The sequence below is a fragment of the Rhipicephalus microplus genome, chromosome 9 (genome assembly GCF_043290135.1).
Source record: "Rhipicephalus microplus isolate Deutch F79 chromosome 9, USDA_Rmic, whole genome shotgun sequence".
In the NCBI taxonomy this organism is placed as follows: domain Eukaryota; kingdom Metazoa; phylum Arthropoda; class Arachnida; order Ixodida; family Ixodidae; genus Rhipicephalus; species Rhipicephalus microplus.
This window is the reverse complement of record NC_134708.1, coordinates 107,774,474-107,791,274: the sequence shown is the minus strand read 5'-3', so window position 1 is coordinate 107,791,274 and position 16,801 is coordinate 107,774,474. Positions and strand designations below refer to the sequence as shown.

General features: G+C 45.8%; 1 protein-coding gene across 1 annotated transcript in view; it reads left to right on the top strand.

Annotated features, from left to right (window-relative positions):
- The window catches only part of LOC119163096 (astacin-like metalloprotease toxin 5), a 71,092-nt gene extending 54,589 nt beyond the window's left edge, over window positions 1-16,503 (top strand). Inside the window, exons 4-6 of the mRNA XM_037415029.2 lie at window positions 10,938-11,052; window positions 13,805-13,980; window positions 16,114-16,503. Coding sequence (XP_037270926.2) covers window positions 10,938-11,052; window positions 13,805-13,980; window positions 16,114-16,349 — 527 coding nt within the window. The 3' untranslated portion in view covers window positions 16,350-16,503. The remainder of the gene's footprint in view (window positions 1-10,937; window positions 11,053-13,804; window positions 13,981-16,113) is intronic.
- The last annotated feature ends 298 nt before the right edge of the window (window positions 16,504-16,801 follow it).

Genomic DNA, 16,801 nt, shown 5'->3' with positions numbered 1-16,801 from the left:
GCCTTCGGAGACCATGTAGTGAATGCCACCGAGTGCTTCGTATCCGAGAAAATATTTGATGAAGACAATTTTCTGGACCACGTCGACGTCGATTCGAAGCTTTCGGACTGGAAGAAGGCCATACTTCATACCCCGTTGAAGGAATTTCAATCTTGCTTCGCCTATTCATCTAGAGTCGGTCAAACACCCCTCACAAAGCCCCGAATTATTGACAACGATGATGTTCACCCAATCCGCCAGCACCCTTACCGTGCTTCGGCTAAAGAACGCGAGGCTATACAGACGCAGGTAAAGGAGATGCTCGACGACGGTGCGATACAACCGCCCAGCAGCCCGTGGTCCTCGCCAGCCGTTCTTGTAAAGAAGAAAAAAACGGAACGCTGCGATTCTGCATTGACCACAGGAAGCTCAATAGGATCACCAAGAAAGACGTTTACCCGCTTCTACGGGTTGATGATTTTCTTGACAGGCTGCGACACGCGCAGTATTTTTCATCAATTGATTCGAAGAGCGGCTATCGGCATGTAGAGGTCGAAGAGCGAGACCAAGAGAAGACAGCGTTTGTAACTCCCGACGGGCTTTATGAATTACGAGTTCTTCCTTTCGGCCTCTGTTTGACTCCAGCAACATTCCAGTGGATGGTAGTCCTCGCTGGCTCGAAGTGGCAAAGCTGTCTTGTATATCATGACGGTGTGGTCATCTTCGATGAGAGTTTAGAAGAACAACTGAAGCGTATAAGAATGGTTCTGGAAGCTATTCGTTCAGCCGCACTCATGCTAAAACCCCAGAAGTGCGATTTCGGCTACGATGAGCTGAAGTTTCTGGGACATGTAGCGAGTGTGGACGGAGTTCGGCCTGACGCAGACAAAACTGCAGCAGTCGCCACCGGCCTGTTCCGTCAGACAAAAAAGCTTATTATCGTCAATTCATTACGAACTTATCGACGATAGCTGAACCGCTTATGCGACTCACCCGAGATGATGTACCGTTTGCCCGGACTACAGGACAAGAAGCAGCCTACGCAGAGTCATGGCAGTGAATGCAAGCAGCACCTGTTCTTGCGCATTTTGATGGGGACGCTGATACCGAAGTTCACACAGATGCCAGCAACATTGGACTTGGCGCTGTCCTTGTACAACGGCACAACGGTGTTGAACATGTCGTAGCTTACGCCAGTCGTACTCTCTCTCGAGCCGAGGCCATCTACTCTACTTCAGAAACGGAATGCCTCGCAGTAGCGTGGGCAACGGCAAAAGTTTCAACCTTACCTCTACGGTCGTCCTTTCTAAGTGGTGATCGATCACCGTTCGTTGGGTTGGCTGTCCTATCTCCGCGATCCGTCTGGTCATCTCGCTCGGTGTAGTTCGCTTGCAAGAGTTTGGCATCGCGATTGTGCATAGATCTGGTCGCAAGCACGAAGATGCCGACTCACTTTCTCGAGCACCTGTAGAACATCCTTATATGGCCTCAGAGTATGCTGATGGCTTTCTCGGAGCCTTCAGTGATTCCGACCTAATTTATTTATTTATTGCCCCACCACGGTGTTCTAGTGGTTAAGGTACTCGGCTGCTAACCCGCAGGTCGCGGGATCGAATACTGGCTGTGGCGGCTGCAATTCTGATGGAGCCGGAAATGTTGTAGGCCCGTGTGCTCAGATTTGGGTGCACGTTAAAAAACCCCAGGTGGTCGAAATTTCCGGAGCCCTCCAGTACGGTGTCTCTCATAATCATATGGTGGTTTTGGGACGTTAAACCTCACATATCAATTAATTAATTAATTTATTTATTTATATATTTATTTACCCTCAAGTTCAATAGACATTACAGAGGGGATTGGGTAGGGAGAGACAGTAAAATTACATCACAACGCAAGAACAAAAAAGAGAACAATAGTTATACAGTCAGCATGTTTCTGGTCATACAATGTTAACCATTGCGTTCTTAGAAAGGTTGAAAGCTCGAATGGTTGCTGTCGGGTTTGCAAAGCCATTCCATTCCTTCGTTGTACGTGGCATGAACGACTGCGAAAAGAAGTTAGTTCTACAGAAAGACATGCCGACTTTGAAGGCGTGATCCCGACGTTGTGAAATGTGATGAGGATGAGTTATGAATTTGTGATGTAATTACGCATGGTGGTAGAGCTTGTGAAAAAGACATAAGCGGAAAAGTTTGCGCCGCGATGCAAGAGATGGTAGACTAAAGCCTGTTTTCATGGATGATATGCTTGCGGTGCGATTGTATACATGTAATGAAACGAGCCGAGTTGTTCTGAAGCATTTCTAGTGACTGTATTAAATCGACATGAAAGGGATCTCATATTGCTGCTGCGTATTCTAGTTATGTGCGAATTAGGGTTTTGTGTACAAGTAATTTTAGTGTGGAAGATCTGTTGAAAAGTTGTGGCGTAAGGTACCCAAGCATGCGGTTGTCGTTGCTTATTACATAGGTCATATGAACGTTTCAGGTTAGGTTAGTTGTGATGTGCCCTCCAAGGTATTTGAAAGAGGGTACATTTTCTAACGGGTTATCACCTAGGTAGTACACAGGTGGTGTAGTGGGAGACCTCGTTACGTGCATGAGTTTACATTTATTCGGCTTTAATTCCGTCAACCAATTGTTACACCATTCTGAAATCGCATAAGGATCTGACGGAAGAATATGTGAGTCGTTAGTGCATGTTATTTCTCGGAAGATCACGCAGTCGTCAGCAAAGAGTTGAATGTTGCTAGTAATATTAGAGGGTAGATCATTAATGTAGATGAAGAAGAGGAGCGTACCAAGAACTGAGCCTTGCGGCACACCAGAGCACACAGCACTCAGCTCAGATTCTTTGTGGTTACGCTGACGAATTGGGAACCGTTAGTTAAAAAACATTCAATCCAGGTTAAGAGTTGTGAATCTAGAATAAATGACCGGAATTTAAGCAGGAGAAGTTTGATATATGCTTTATTGAAAGTTTTGCAGAAATCTAAAAATCTACAATCTGCCTGTGATGTACGATCGAGAATAACGTTTCATTTGTGCGTAAATAATGCCAGTTCTGTTTCACAAAAATATGATTTACGAAAGCTATCTTGGGATGATGTAAAAAAGAATGCGTCTCGAGGAAGTTGGCTAGACGTGAATACAAATTGAGCTCAAGAATTTTGCACGGAATACTAGTAAGCGAAATTGGACGATAGTTAAGTGGCAAATGCTTGTTACCAGACTTATGAAATGGAACTACCTTACCAATCTTCTAGTGTGATGGCAGAGAACCTTCGGTTAGGGACTGCTGTAAAATCATGGATAGAAAGACAGAAGATTAACAAACTGTGCCACCAAGAACGTGGTAGTAATTAAATCACAACCTGGGGCTGAATATGCATTTAACAATGTTAAAGCATTTTTTACATCATCATAATCCGTTGTTAGCGGCAACATTGCAGGGTAATCAAAGTATCCCAGTTGTGGTGACGGGCAGTGTGCAACGGAAGTGAAGTTTTGTGAAAAAACACCATTAAGAAAGGAAGCACATTCTTCATCAGGAATAGAATCACCGTTATGCACAAGCGATATGACATTATCAGTGCTGGCATTTATCACGCGCCAAAACTTTTTGATATTAGTTTTGATCATTTTTGGCAGGTTATTGCGGAAGAAGTTATCTTCGGCACTTTTTAGTGCTCCTTTATAATCTTCTGAGGCTCTTTACTATTCTTGCCAACGGGAACAATTTGTGGATCGTTTAGCAGACCGATACAGGCGTTTTTTCCCATTTGACAAACGCTTCAAGTGAACGTTATGCCATGGAGCTTCTGGGTCAACTGTGGTAGTATGAACGGGTATGTACTTAGATGTAAGATCATTGACTTTTGATCAGAACATACCCCGGTTAGTTTGCAAGTTTGCACGTTACGGCTAAAAAAACTGGTGGTGAACATGTTTAGAAAACCACTCAGTTTGACGCTGATTGCTTGAAAGTTGACTTTGTTGTAATTTCGAATAATTTTGGTGTTACGTGCTTTTTTAGGAGATATCAGATTCACGTCAAATGTAACCAATAAATGATCGCTCAGTCCTGGAAGATATGGTATGTTGGAAACAAGATCGGGGATGGATGTTAGAACCAGGTCAAGAGTATTAGAAACCAACTGCGTGATTCTCGTAGGTTTGGTTATGAGTTGCGTTAATGAAAATAAAGTGCAAACATCCATGACGTCACTTGCTAATGAAGAAAAGGGCTGCAAGGTTGCGGGTTGATTTTGCCACCTAATATTTGGAAGATTGAAATCACTGAGTAGCATTAAGGGTAGATTTGAGTAGCTGGATATCACGTGGTTAATTAAATTGTGTAGAGGACCTGTGAAGCCTGATGGAAAATTGGGTGGACGGTAGCACACTCCTAAAACATTTCTGGTGGGATATCTGGACGACAGCCCAAACAGTTCCAATGTTGTTACTTACGTGGACAACACTTGATGGTATTTCTTTACGCACTGCTAGTACACCGCCACCGTGTCGTGCATCGCGATCAAAGCGATACGCAGCGAAATGGTCAGCTTGGTCAAACAGCTCGTTATCTTGTATGTTTAGATGCAGCCATGTCTCTGGTAATGCTATTACATCAGGATTGCAGGTGTCGATGTACGATATTAAGCAGGCACGCTTGCTCATAATGCTACGAATGTTACATTGCATGAAAGATACTTTTAGAGCACGATTCGCACCGCCCCTCTCCTCTCTCTAGCTTTCAACACGTGCTTGAGGTGACGGTTGAGAAGTACCGATGGAGTCTGCGCACGCCTGCCCATTGGGAGTACCATCAACGTTGTTAGTTTCTTGTGACGGCGAGCATTGGATAACTTTGTCGGCTACACACTCGTACATATACGTTAGCTTGTTTATGGCTAGCTTGTTGTACCTAAGTTGATATTTGGGAGAATCGGGAAGGCCTTCTGCATGATCCCTTTTTTCTCAGAGATTACGTGTACCGGCGGAGTAATCACCACTGATTACAATGTTTTTTTTTCTTTCAATGGTGCTCCGGTGGCAAGACTCTCATCCTTAATTTTCAAACTAGTAAATTTCACTCTAGTGGGGCGGCATGTGTTTGGCGAGTATTTGCTGAGTAAATGTGTGCGTTAAATCGCATTACGGGGCAGGTTGTCGATTGTGCCATTGAGGCATTTTAGAATCTTTTTCTCTGATTCATCCCACGATTCGCGCGAGTCGGGGATTCCTCGGAAGATAATGTTGCTGTGCCTTCACTGGTCTTCTAACCCGTTTAAACGTAACTCTAAGGGGTCAACTCAAGCTTCCAAGTTAGCTACGCTGTCTTGAACGCCGGTAACGGTATCTTTTAGCTCGTCTATACCCTTCGTTTTTTCTTCAAGCGTGTCCAGACGGAGGTTAATGGAGTGAATCTGGGCCTCTAAAATCTTTTGCCCTGCCTTTATAGCTTTGACGTCAGCAACTAACTCAGACTGTCCCTTGGCCGACTCTATGGAACGTGCCTGGAGGTACTTTAAGATGTAGAAAATGGCAGACATCTGTTCTTTCGGGTCATCCGGTAGGGAATCACTTTCCGTAAGGGCTTTAGAACGCGTACCAGGAGGACCTGAATTGACCTCTACACCTCCTGAACACAACAGCAAAAAAATCATTGAGACGCAGTCGCATACAGTTTCACAAAGCACCCCTGGGCACGGAGCAACAAAAGGCAGCGGTCATTGCTCTTTTTAGCGTACAGAAAGGGTTGTTTACTGACCTGCGTCACATAAAAGCGCAGATCGTTAGCGGTGCCGGGCGTCATGGCGCTCCCGTGCCCACTGGGGTGGTGGCGGTAGTCGCAGCCTTTCAAGTCACAGCCTTGGCGTGACGTCACGATTGATGACGTAGCTGCACCGTATTCTGTGCTGTTGATGCGCGGACGAAAGCTTGGCTCTGGCGGGCGTACAAGGTAGCTGCACTGATTGTACTCGTTGTGCACGAACTGTGGCCACACGTGTGGCGTTGCAGGAAAGTCCTGAGCAGGTAGCGAGAATAGCAGGAACTACGAGGCCATAAAAGCCCGCGTACCATAAAAGGGCAGAGCGTGAGCGGTGCCAGCCGTCCTGACGCTCCCGTGCCCACTAGACAGCGAGCAGATCAGGAATTGTGCCCTGTTATCAATTCCTTAGAAGGCTGAAATTCTGACGTTGCTCGGCGCATTAATCGTTAACTGTCAACCTTTTGCCAAGGAGGGGCATCTTTTACAAAAAAAAATAGCTCGAGGTAGCAACAAAGCCTTCCTCCTCATTGTATCAGCTGCCATACGAGATGACACCCTCCTCGCGTGCCACGACGAGCCCACGTCTTGACGCTTGGGCTATTTGAAGACTCTCGAGTGGGCCGGCAGTAATACTGGCCACGACTTTCTACCAGTGCACACCGCTACGTGCAAGGCTGCCGCCAGTGCCAGCGTCGCAAGACGCTACTCTGTGAAACCTGCGGGCCTTCTCCACCCTATTACACCATCACGGACACCTTTAGACCTAGTGAAAATGAACCTTCTAAGGCCCTTCCCTTTGTCGGCTACTGGAAACAAATGGGTTATAGTGGCAACAGATTACTTGATTTGGTATACTGAGACAAAGGCGTTACCCCGTGGCATGGCGTCTGAAGACGCGAAGCTCTTCGTGCGCCACATCGTCCTACGCCACGGCGCGCCATCATGTGTGATTACGAATGGAGGAACGTTATTTACGGCACAAATGCTGGAGGACATTTTCAGACAGCTGCACAGTTCACCGAAAAACAACGGCTGACCAACCACAAACAAATGAACTAACAAAGAGGCTCAAAAAGGTCATAGCGGACTTGCTGTCAGTATACGTGGACGTGCAGCACAAAACTTGGGACGCTATTCTGCCATACTTCATGTTCGCATGCAATATGGCAACGCAGGAAACAACCGATTTTCACCTTTCCACCTTGTTTATGGACGCAACGTACAAACCCTGCTTGACGCTCTGCTGCCGTACGATAATAGCGATGCGCTTGCTTCAGAAGCCGAGCAATACACGAAGTACGCCGAAGAGGCTCGTCAACTGGCTCGCGTAAATATCGGTCATCAACAAGACACAGATGCGCGACGTTACAACCTTCGCCGTTGAAACGTCACATACCACCCTGGCGAACGAGTGTGGGTGTGGACTTCTATTTGTCGACCAGGCTTGTCTGAAAAGCTTCTGGGCCGTTATTTCGAACCATAGAAGGATATCCGAAGTGTGAGTGACCTTACATACGAAGTACTTCCGGATGGCACAGTGTCTTCACGTCGACAACGTCGACCCGAAACTGTGCATGTGATATTAAGTTACTCTGCGCTTGCGTGTTACTTTGTCAACAAGTGACAGTGATCTGATGCGGAGTTTTTTTTCTCGACTCATCAGCTGGTGTTTTCGTGTTTGCGCATGGTGCAGGTGCTGGTGCACCCTCTTTGTTATCTCTAGTACTCACTCTCTGATTCTCTCTGTCATCGCGTGTTCTATTTGTGTTATTTTTCATTTATACACAAGCATCAAGTCGATGCTTTTCAAAGGGGGTACTAATGCCGCTTGGTTTCACGTTGTTTCGTGTTGAAGAGGATGAATAAGTTCGCTCTAAGCCGCTTCTGGGCCTGCACAACGAGCAGTACAACGCAAGGCTACATTAAGCGTGGCAATATATTGCATGCGAGCCGGGACTGCTGAATAAAAGTAACATGTCTCCTGCAAGCGTAATGGATTACGCTATGTAATAAAAAAAGAGTAAATATGATCTAGCTACTTTTGGGAGGTATACACCAGGCTCGGCCGAATTACAAAAATAAAGCACTTGTGTCAACTCCTCGGGTGTCTACAACGTACACAGTTTTCGCACTCTAAATAAAAAGATTATTTCCCACCCTTCTTTTTCGAGTCATCACCACCGTAATTGCATAGATCTGTGAAAGCGAGCCACAGTCACTAGCAAGCGCGCAACCATCCTCAATGCTACCTGAAGATGCCCATCTCTTCATCATCTTGTGACGGCCTTTGATATTTGACAGTGTTATGTCTGTAGGAAAATCTTTTTGGAACCTTTTCTGGCGTCCAGAGCAGCGCCTTCCCCAACATTGCGTACATTCGAACAGTCCAAGGACAAACAAGCCTCTGCCTCTTTACCCTTTCTTCGTCTCTTCACTTCGTGTCACGCGAACTTTTTACACTCCGAAAGAAAGATTGTACTCAGGGTTTCCAAATCAACTGTCAATCAAAGCGCCGAAGTGAACCAGATGGTGATTTTTATACCTCTCCCGTCCAAACACGGCGTACTGGTTGTACGGAGAGCGATCCCCCACAGGAACCGAAAGCAGGAGAGTGGGTTGCATAGTCGCCGATGGCCGAAAGCCTCGATGCGGACAGGGGAGCGAAGCGTGAATGGGGCTTGAGGATTTCAAACCGCGGAAGAGAAAATGTACGACAAGGAGACGTATGGCAGAATGGAAAAAGTGGCGTCTATGGTGGGGAAGAGGCGACAGCATCAGATGCCTCAATAAAGAGTCACAGGGTCCCTTGCACGTTCCCCAAAGACGACATGAAGGCGAACACTGTCTTGTTTTTATTGTCAGGCGATGGGCTGATTCTACCCAGACAGTCCACGAGTTTCTTGCATCGCAGCTGGGAAAAGCACTGGTGTAGCTTGGGTGTGGGCAAGTGATGGTATGGTCTGAGTGGTAGTGACCCTTTTGCACCCCCCTGCCGACACCCATGCCCACCACCCTCCGAAAGCTCGCGGAACCTAATGAGATGTTTGCACTGCCTCCATGATCAGGTTACCTTTCAACAAGCTCTGATGCCATATGCGATGACGTGATAACGTGAAGTCACGTGACGTTTTAATGACGTCACAGTTTTTGGCGATGTCTGACACCATATCTGTTGTCATCACGTGATGATTTTTCATATCACTCAACGCCGCTGACGGGGCACGTAGACGGCCAAGTTTCTTGTTTGATAAAGCACCTGAGGTTTTCGCCTAGAAACGAAAATTTACTTTTGTTCACTTTGGCGTCCCGTGGTAGTGGCGTCAATAAGAGCGACACAAATATTCGCGTGATGGCATCACCATAGGGCGCCATCGTGGCATCACGGGTCACCAGAATGTGTGGCATCATGACGTCTCATGATCACGCCATTACACGACATCGTCGCTTTGCGCTGCCTCTGAGATAGGCCCGCCAATCACGTAGGCTGAGCAGAACCAGGTGAGGTACTGAATGACGGAGAGCTTCCGCTCATAGAAGCAGTGCAAAAGCACTTCAAGTGGATGAATATTTTGAATGGTGGCGGGAAAGACCAATATTCAAATCAAGAAAAACAGAAATAGGCGGCTTTCACCTTCACGTCATCTTGGGGGAATGCACAAGAAACCCTGCGAGTTTTTTATTGTACGGTTACTTAGGGTTTATCTTGCTCTTTACGTCTTGCTTATCGTTAATCTTATCTGCTTGTTACTCACTATGGAGCTATAAGCCTAACCTGTGTTTGCTTCAGGCATCTCATTTTTTTTGGTAGCCTGTTTCAAGGCGACGAGTGCTGGTTGTAGCTTCATTATTATCGATACAAAAGCAACAATCGACGCTAGTTTCTTTCACATTGCTAGCTGATGTAAGTGCTGCTGCAGCCTTCCATACTTTTCCCCCATTGAATGAGGCTTCCATCATTGCTTTTAAAGTCCTAATCTCACCGTTAACAGACTTATACACATGAACGTTTTCTTGCTAAACACACTGCGCTCAGATACTGAGGGCCTACTAGCATCATAAGAATGTTCATTTTACGGAATTTTCTTTCCAGCGAGTCCTTGAGATGTCTTGTTTATTGCCCTTTGACAAAAGTGACAGGAAATGCTGTATGTTTTCGGCAGCTTGGTGAGGCATGTGCATCCAAACAACCAAATACTCAATTTGCATAATCACAAACTATATTAAAAGAACTCCAGAGAGCTCAAACAGTAAAAACAAATATTGTGTAAATGGCGCACACTGACGCTCATTCAGTTAAATATTGGTGCCCATTGTTGACTAGCCACAACCTTTTGCGCACTCAGATCCAAAACTTTTGAGTTAATTTCCAACTCACAGTCGCCAGAACAAGAACTACACAGATACAGTATGTTTTACGCTTCTGTGCAGAATATTCTCGCTTTATGAAGTGCGACACTGCGTTGTAACTATGCATAATTTCCGCACCCTACAGCATTCACTTGATGTTTGCTCTATGGGCGTGCTAGTAGTTGGTTTCACTACTTTCAGCATGTCAAGTGCGCAGTTTCTCACACGGAGCATTTGTTACAAGCAATTACTATGGTATTGAAATCGCATGCACGAAATGACACGGTCTTGCACCGCGTATCACCCGGAAGCATATTACGAGTTACAGGGCCCAAGATAAAGTACCTATAATGAAAGTGTACAGTCATGTTGACAATAAAACCAACAACAATAGCTTCAGCTTCTTGGAAATACGATCAACGAAGCGCCGGGGACTGGCCGCGAAAGCCGAGTAAGTTTTCTAATTCATTGGGCCTGTTTGCGAGTACGTGAGTGTTTTTCCCGAGTCTTTAGTGAGCCAACTATACTTACCGTTTACTTGCTTCATGGTGCTCTGAGTTATGCCTCTTCTGCGAGTGCGCATTGAGGCAGGGTTATCACGCCCGGTATACCTACAACTACGCGCTCGTACGGCCGCGCGTTGCGGGAAGCGAGGTGAGCAGACGACACTCCACCGGCCCTCAGCCCTCGGCCCCCACCGGCCCTCCCATAATGCTTTGTGGCCGCCGTACACGGCGCGCCGATTTCTGCGAAGGTCCATTGACTTCACTTTGGCAGTGTGTACGTAGCTGAGAGTTGAGTGAACTAAAATATAATTAAAGTTGCTCTCTCATTGGCAGATCGTACCACCAAGAAGATCCTGAAGACGATGGCTGACATCGAGTCTGAAACCTGCCTGCGGTTTGTGGCACGAAGAAACCAAAAGAACTACGTACTGATCACTCGCCGAGAAGGGTGAGCAGCCATATTGCACGTTTCCGTAACAACTTCAACGCATGAGTATTATGCGCACTAAAACGATGCATCAGCAGACGATGGTCACACATGAAAAACACAGACGCATGTTTTAAAACTTTATGCCGCAAGATGAGTTGATTGTATAAACGAGTCTGTCAAACTGAGAATAAGAACGTAGTTCCCGCATAATAATCAAATTTACTCCTAGCAGCTGAGATTCACGAGTGTACATTTCTCTTTAGCAATACAAGGAGGAATTGCTGAAGAAAAAAAAATCACAGCATATTCATGAGGGGAATGATGACGAGTGGGGCAAAACGGATGGAGTGATGGACGCTTCGCCCCATTCATCATCATTCGCTCCGTAGATATGTAACGCATTGCAACTGGCTACTACAACGACTACGACGACATGGGACACACAACCCATGGCGTGAGGACATTCGCCCCAAAAAATAGTAATGATATTTTTTTGAAAAAAAAAGCTAGTTGAACTGCCACATCAGAAAAATGACATTAAAAGGAATTACCCTGCGCGACTTCATTCACACGCATGCGTGAACTTAAACGACGTTTCCATCTGCAGTAAGCTTGGTCTTTGTTTGTAGCATGCAGAAATGGGATATGCGTTGTGATAGATTACTACTCGATTTGAACTAGGAGGAGGAAAGATTAGGAGGAATGACGGGGAGGTTAGTCAGTTAGTACGTTGTAAAGCAAGGCTATTCAGTTCTGTATGAAGTTGCATCTTTCTCACCAACAACACAAGTAAGAGCGGTAACCCACAGCAATATTGAACTACCGAATCCAATGGTGTTATAGTCCGAAATATGTCCAGTTCTCTGATGATGTGAGCTTTTAGCCCCGTGGCGTTCTTTTTTGCTCCGCCACTTGCGGTCCGCTTCTTATAAACTGGAGGTTGTGATTACTGGCTGTGTCCAAAAATACCAAAATTTTATAAATAAATCTTCCCACTAGGGCCTGAACGAATTATTTCACCAAGCTTCCTAATGCCTAAATATACAGTGAATGTATGCGCACTCACTACGTAAAGTGTTGTGGGCCCCACAGCCCATAACTTGACTAGTAAACCTAGCTGCAGTTATTAAATTCAAACAGCTTATCGTACCTGTTCTGTGAAAGCAGGAAGCAAAAAAGGCTTTCGGAAGGCTTTCGCACCATTTAGCAACATAGCAAAAGCACTATGAAACTGTTATCGAACAAATTGAAAAACGTGTACTTCGGGTCATGTCAATCTGCTTTTTAAACCTCACAGGAAGACGTTTAAAGAAAGGAAGAGTTTAAACGGTTTATTGTAAGAAGCAGTGTGATGTAAGTGGCTGTAAGTACAGCTCCCCATTTGGCAACTGTAGGTAGTGCGTGGGGAAGGAATGAATGGCTCAATTTTATTTGAAGTCCGGCAATTTCCTTCGGAAAAAAGATTTTCTATTCATCAATGGCTCGTGTGCCATAGGGGCAGGTATAGGGACCTAAACGCACTAAATGAGGAAACAGTCATGTCTCGTTGGGAATGTGCAATATCACTGCATTGAAATTAAATTGTACATGATAGGCATTGGTTCTAAATTATGGGCCTCGAAAATGGACTTGGATTATTGATTTGGCTTGCTCCACATATACTAAATTCGGTATCACGTGACGTGAATAGATGACGAAGGTAAACGACACATTCAAACATGACAATCATGACCTGGAAGTCATGTACGGAATCATTTACCTCCACCTCGTAATGTTGTGGTGATTTCAAAGTGAGATATCAACATTTCTCATAGGTGCATTGCATAACATCGATGCCCACTGTACGTGGGATCTGAAAAATTTTTTTGTTCGCATGTTTCCTTCGTAAGAGCTTCTCTGGAGTAGCGTTGCTGTTGACAAATTGGTTGACGAACGTAGCTGTAATTGGTGAAGCAGTGATTTATCTTATTCCATTCTCGCCTTCACGCTGAGTCGTCGGAGCAAAGTCGGAGCGCACGCTCGAAGAGGGAAACCACGAATGAGCGTTTGTGGCCAATAGGATGCGCCAATTTGATTGATATGTGGGGTTTAACGTCCGAAAATCATCATATGACTATAAGAGATGCCGTAGTAGAGGGCTCCGGAAATTTTGACCTCCTGGGGTTCGTTAACGTGCACCCAAATCTGAGCACACGGGCCTACAACATTTCCGCCTCTTTTGGAAATGCAACTGCCGCAGCCGGGATTTGATCCCGCAATCTACAGGTCAGCTGCTGAATACCTTAGCCACTAGGCCACCGCGGTGGGGCGGGATGCGCCGAGGAAAGCTGATGTACCTGCTCGAATGTTTGGTATTTTTGTGCACCATTGTTTGACAACCACCGGAATAGCGTTGAACAAACACTTAGAGTAAGACAATTCAGCCGTTGTGTTCTTCTTTTTCGCAGAAAACTCCCCCAAAGACTTTTTTTCGGTAGGTAGACGACTGCATCTGCGTAATCCATAACCTCGAAGTACAACCGTCTTTAGACCGCCTGAACTCTATTGAACGGTCCATTGTGTTCACCGTAGAAAAATAAAACATCGTGTGACACATGTGCATGGAGTGGTATAACGTTAGGAGCGCATATTAAAAACTAAACACTATACACAATATGCGCGTAAAGCGGAAAACTCTGATGGTTTTTCGTAGTCTTTCTGGCAAAGCTGTAAAGCAACGTTGTGAAAACGTGGTGAAGATGGTGATACCTTTCCTTTCCGCAACACACAGGTGCAGTTCATTTGTTGGACGCCAGGGAGGCGTTCAGGAGGTGAGCCTGGGCACTCACTGCCTCTACACGGGCCTTATTGCGCACGAGCTGTTGCACGCGGTAGGCTTTGACCACGAACATTCGCGCTCCGACAGGGACGAGTACATCGACGTCTTCATGGAGAACGTGGAGCCAGGTATGCACAAGGATTGAGATTACGGATACGGCTGAAATTCTCCCTTAAAAGCAGTCATGTTATGGTCACCCAAAAAATTGTGCACTTTTCAGCGAATAACGGAAGTAGAGGATGTATTATGCCTTTTCAACTACGACAAATGGTCTACAAGAGTATTTCAGAGCAAAATAGATGGTTTTAGTGCCGGATGAAAACCCCGCCCACTACCGGTGACCGCAATTTTGTGCCCCGTGTGTGACGTCACGCGCTGTATGTAGCACAGTTGTTGTTTTCTACGAAAGTTTCAGCCACTGAGAATCGTTAAATTTTAATGCAAACATGATGAAAGCATAAAGAGCTCGATTTATCACGCAGCTGACCATGACTGAAGATCATGCGCCGGAAGGCAGACAATCGCAGAGCAAAGAGTTTGTTACATCCCAGCTCACAATATGCAAGTGTTGTCTTTCTCTCAGGCCACTCGCGTGTTTACACAAATGTTCTGCTATAACTTGAGTGTACGGACAAATACGCTGAAACCTTGCCAGTTTGCTTCGGGACGCAAAAAAATCAGGAAATGAAAAATTAGGAGGTACAGTCCTTCTAAGTGACACACTAGGCTGCATTCTGCTTATTTTGGTGTAAAATGTTTGATTTTGCAACACAATTAAAATTGGGTGATTTATTAGGTTGCTACCGTGGAATGTGACCCTTGCACTTAGCGTAATAACAACACACAGATGCCGAACGGGGGTAATTAAGTCTGACTAACCGCATTGGTGCACCACCTGTACAAATGCGTACTTTTTGTTTCTTGCGCACACTGCTCAAATTATTGCGTTGCAGCATGATTCCTTTGGGTACAAAATGCTTGGAGAGGAGTTCACAAGACGCTGTGTGTTCTCTGTATGGGTGGATGATCGGCGAGAGCGCAGTCATTAGGTATGCTTGATAAACGCTTCTGGTTCCCCACAGTCGTCCCTCAGAATATCCCACTACCCTTTTCTGCGCACACAAAACCTACAGGAAAGAACGATGCTCGGTTAGTATTACTACCACCTGCATGGCATAAAACGTTGATTTACTGAGAACAGCTTGAACTAGACAGTGCATGACGAAAAAATAGGGTACAGATGAGATAGAGAGGCCTAATGAAGAAATGCTAACGTTAGTATTGATAAAATTGGTTATAAATACGCTAGTGCGAATCTATAAAAATGCATTACTTGAAAATGTTGGCGAATGCAATTGATACGCTTGCGAAATTGAGCAAAGTAGGTGTGAAGAAACCGGCTTTCTCTTTTATCTGTATAGCCGGATGGTGGGTTGCTGACTCAATTTTGTGCTCAGTTCGTGCATCTTTGGGGCTTCAGCACTCTTCTTTAGAGCATTGTTCTATTTCGGGCTTCCCGAAATTGTGGCTGAAAAGTACGACCAGGAGCACTATCTCTTGGCCGTCGAGCAGGTCGTGAGGCACTGGAAAGGTGACCCAGTGAACCGGCAACGGCAAGCCTAGACCCGCGTCAAGTAATGGCAATACCGAAAATGACGTAGGCCCTCGTCAGGGCGTACGAATACCTAACTTCCGCCACAAGTAAACTCTGTTCGAAGCAGTCCAGTGCACACAAGGTGCAGTAAGTGGCCAAATCACCGTCCGAAGGTTGGTGCTCAATTGAAGTGGCGTGAATACGTGAACGTTGACAAGGGTCACATTCTGAGGCGACCACTTTCGGCTACAGTGTACATTGTTTTGCATGACGAAGAACGCAGCCTGTGCCATTAGTTGAAAGAAGGCAGACAGGGCCCTGCCTGCCTTGACACAACCAGACAGCACATGGTCCACTGAAATCCATATTATGGCGTAATCGCCAAATCAAAGACAACTGGCATAGCCAAGTTGTTGAGGTGGAGGTAATCCTGCCCTCCTCTGCCGAAAAAATATTTTCGTGCATACAAGATAGTACGGGCTGTATGAACATAGGAAACAGGTCATTAAACCAAACCTGCCCCCCCCCCCCCCCTTCAGGTACTCCAAAAAAAGGGCTGGTCACCTCTCTAATGAAGGCCTCTTCGGCGGGTCCGCACCAGGATGCTTGTTTCCGTTGTGTTATGTTGGTTTTTTTTATCCATGCGAGTCCAATTTCTCAATCGCAGAAAACACCGAACAGTTCGAGAAGCTCGCACCTTCGAAGAACAGGTTGCTGACGCCCTTCGACATGGACTCGATCATGCTGTACGGCTCGGAAACATTTGCCCGAGAGCCAGGCCTGGTTACCATGCTGGCGAAGAATGGCAGTCACCTCAAAGACGTTTTCGAAAAGCCCGGACTAAGCGCAAGTGATGTGCTCCGGATAAACTTGTTGTATAACTGTAAAAATAAAAAAAAATAATTTAGCCTAGTACCACTATATCTTCTCATTTATGCTGTCATTCAAGACGTGACCCTTCCCCCCTTCCATTTCGTTCCCTCTTTATACCGTACAACGTTTGTCCTCTGTATCATCTTTGTCATGACTCAATAAACAACTGCTCATTCCTTCCTCCTTTCCCGTATCTCCTTCCCGCACAAGCTTTATATTCCTCCCTCCACTTTGGAAGTATGGAAATGATGGAGCAATGCGTACATAAAATGCTGTCAACGTAAGCAGTTCCAGCCCTGAGAAGTCTTTATGTGGTAATGTTCACTCCAGCTAGGCGCGTGGCTAGAAAGTGGCAAGTTGGGCATGTGCCTATACCGAAATTTTGGACTCCAAGAATGGCTTAAAACGGACCCGCTGCGGCATCAGGGGTGTAGCCAGGGGGGGGGGGGGGATAAAATTCTTTTTCGCCAAACTTTTCAAAT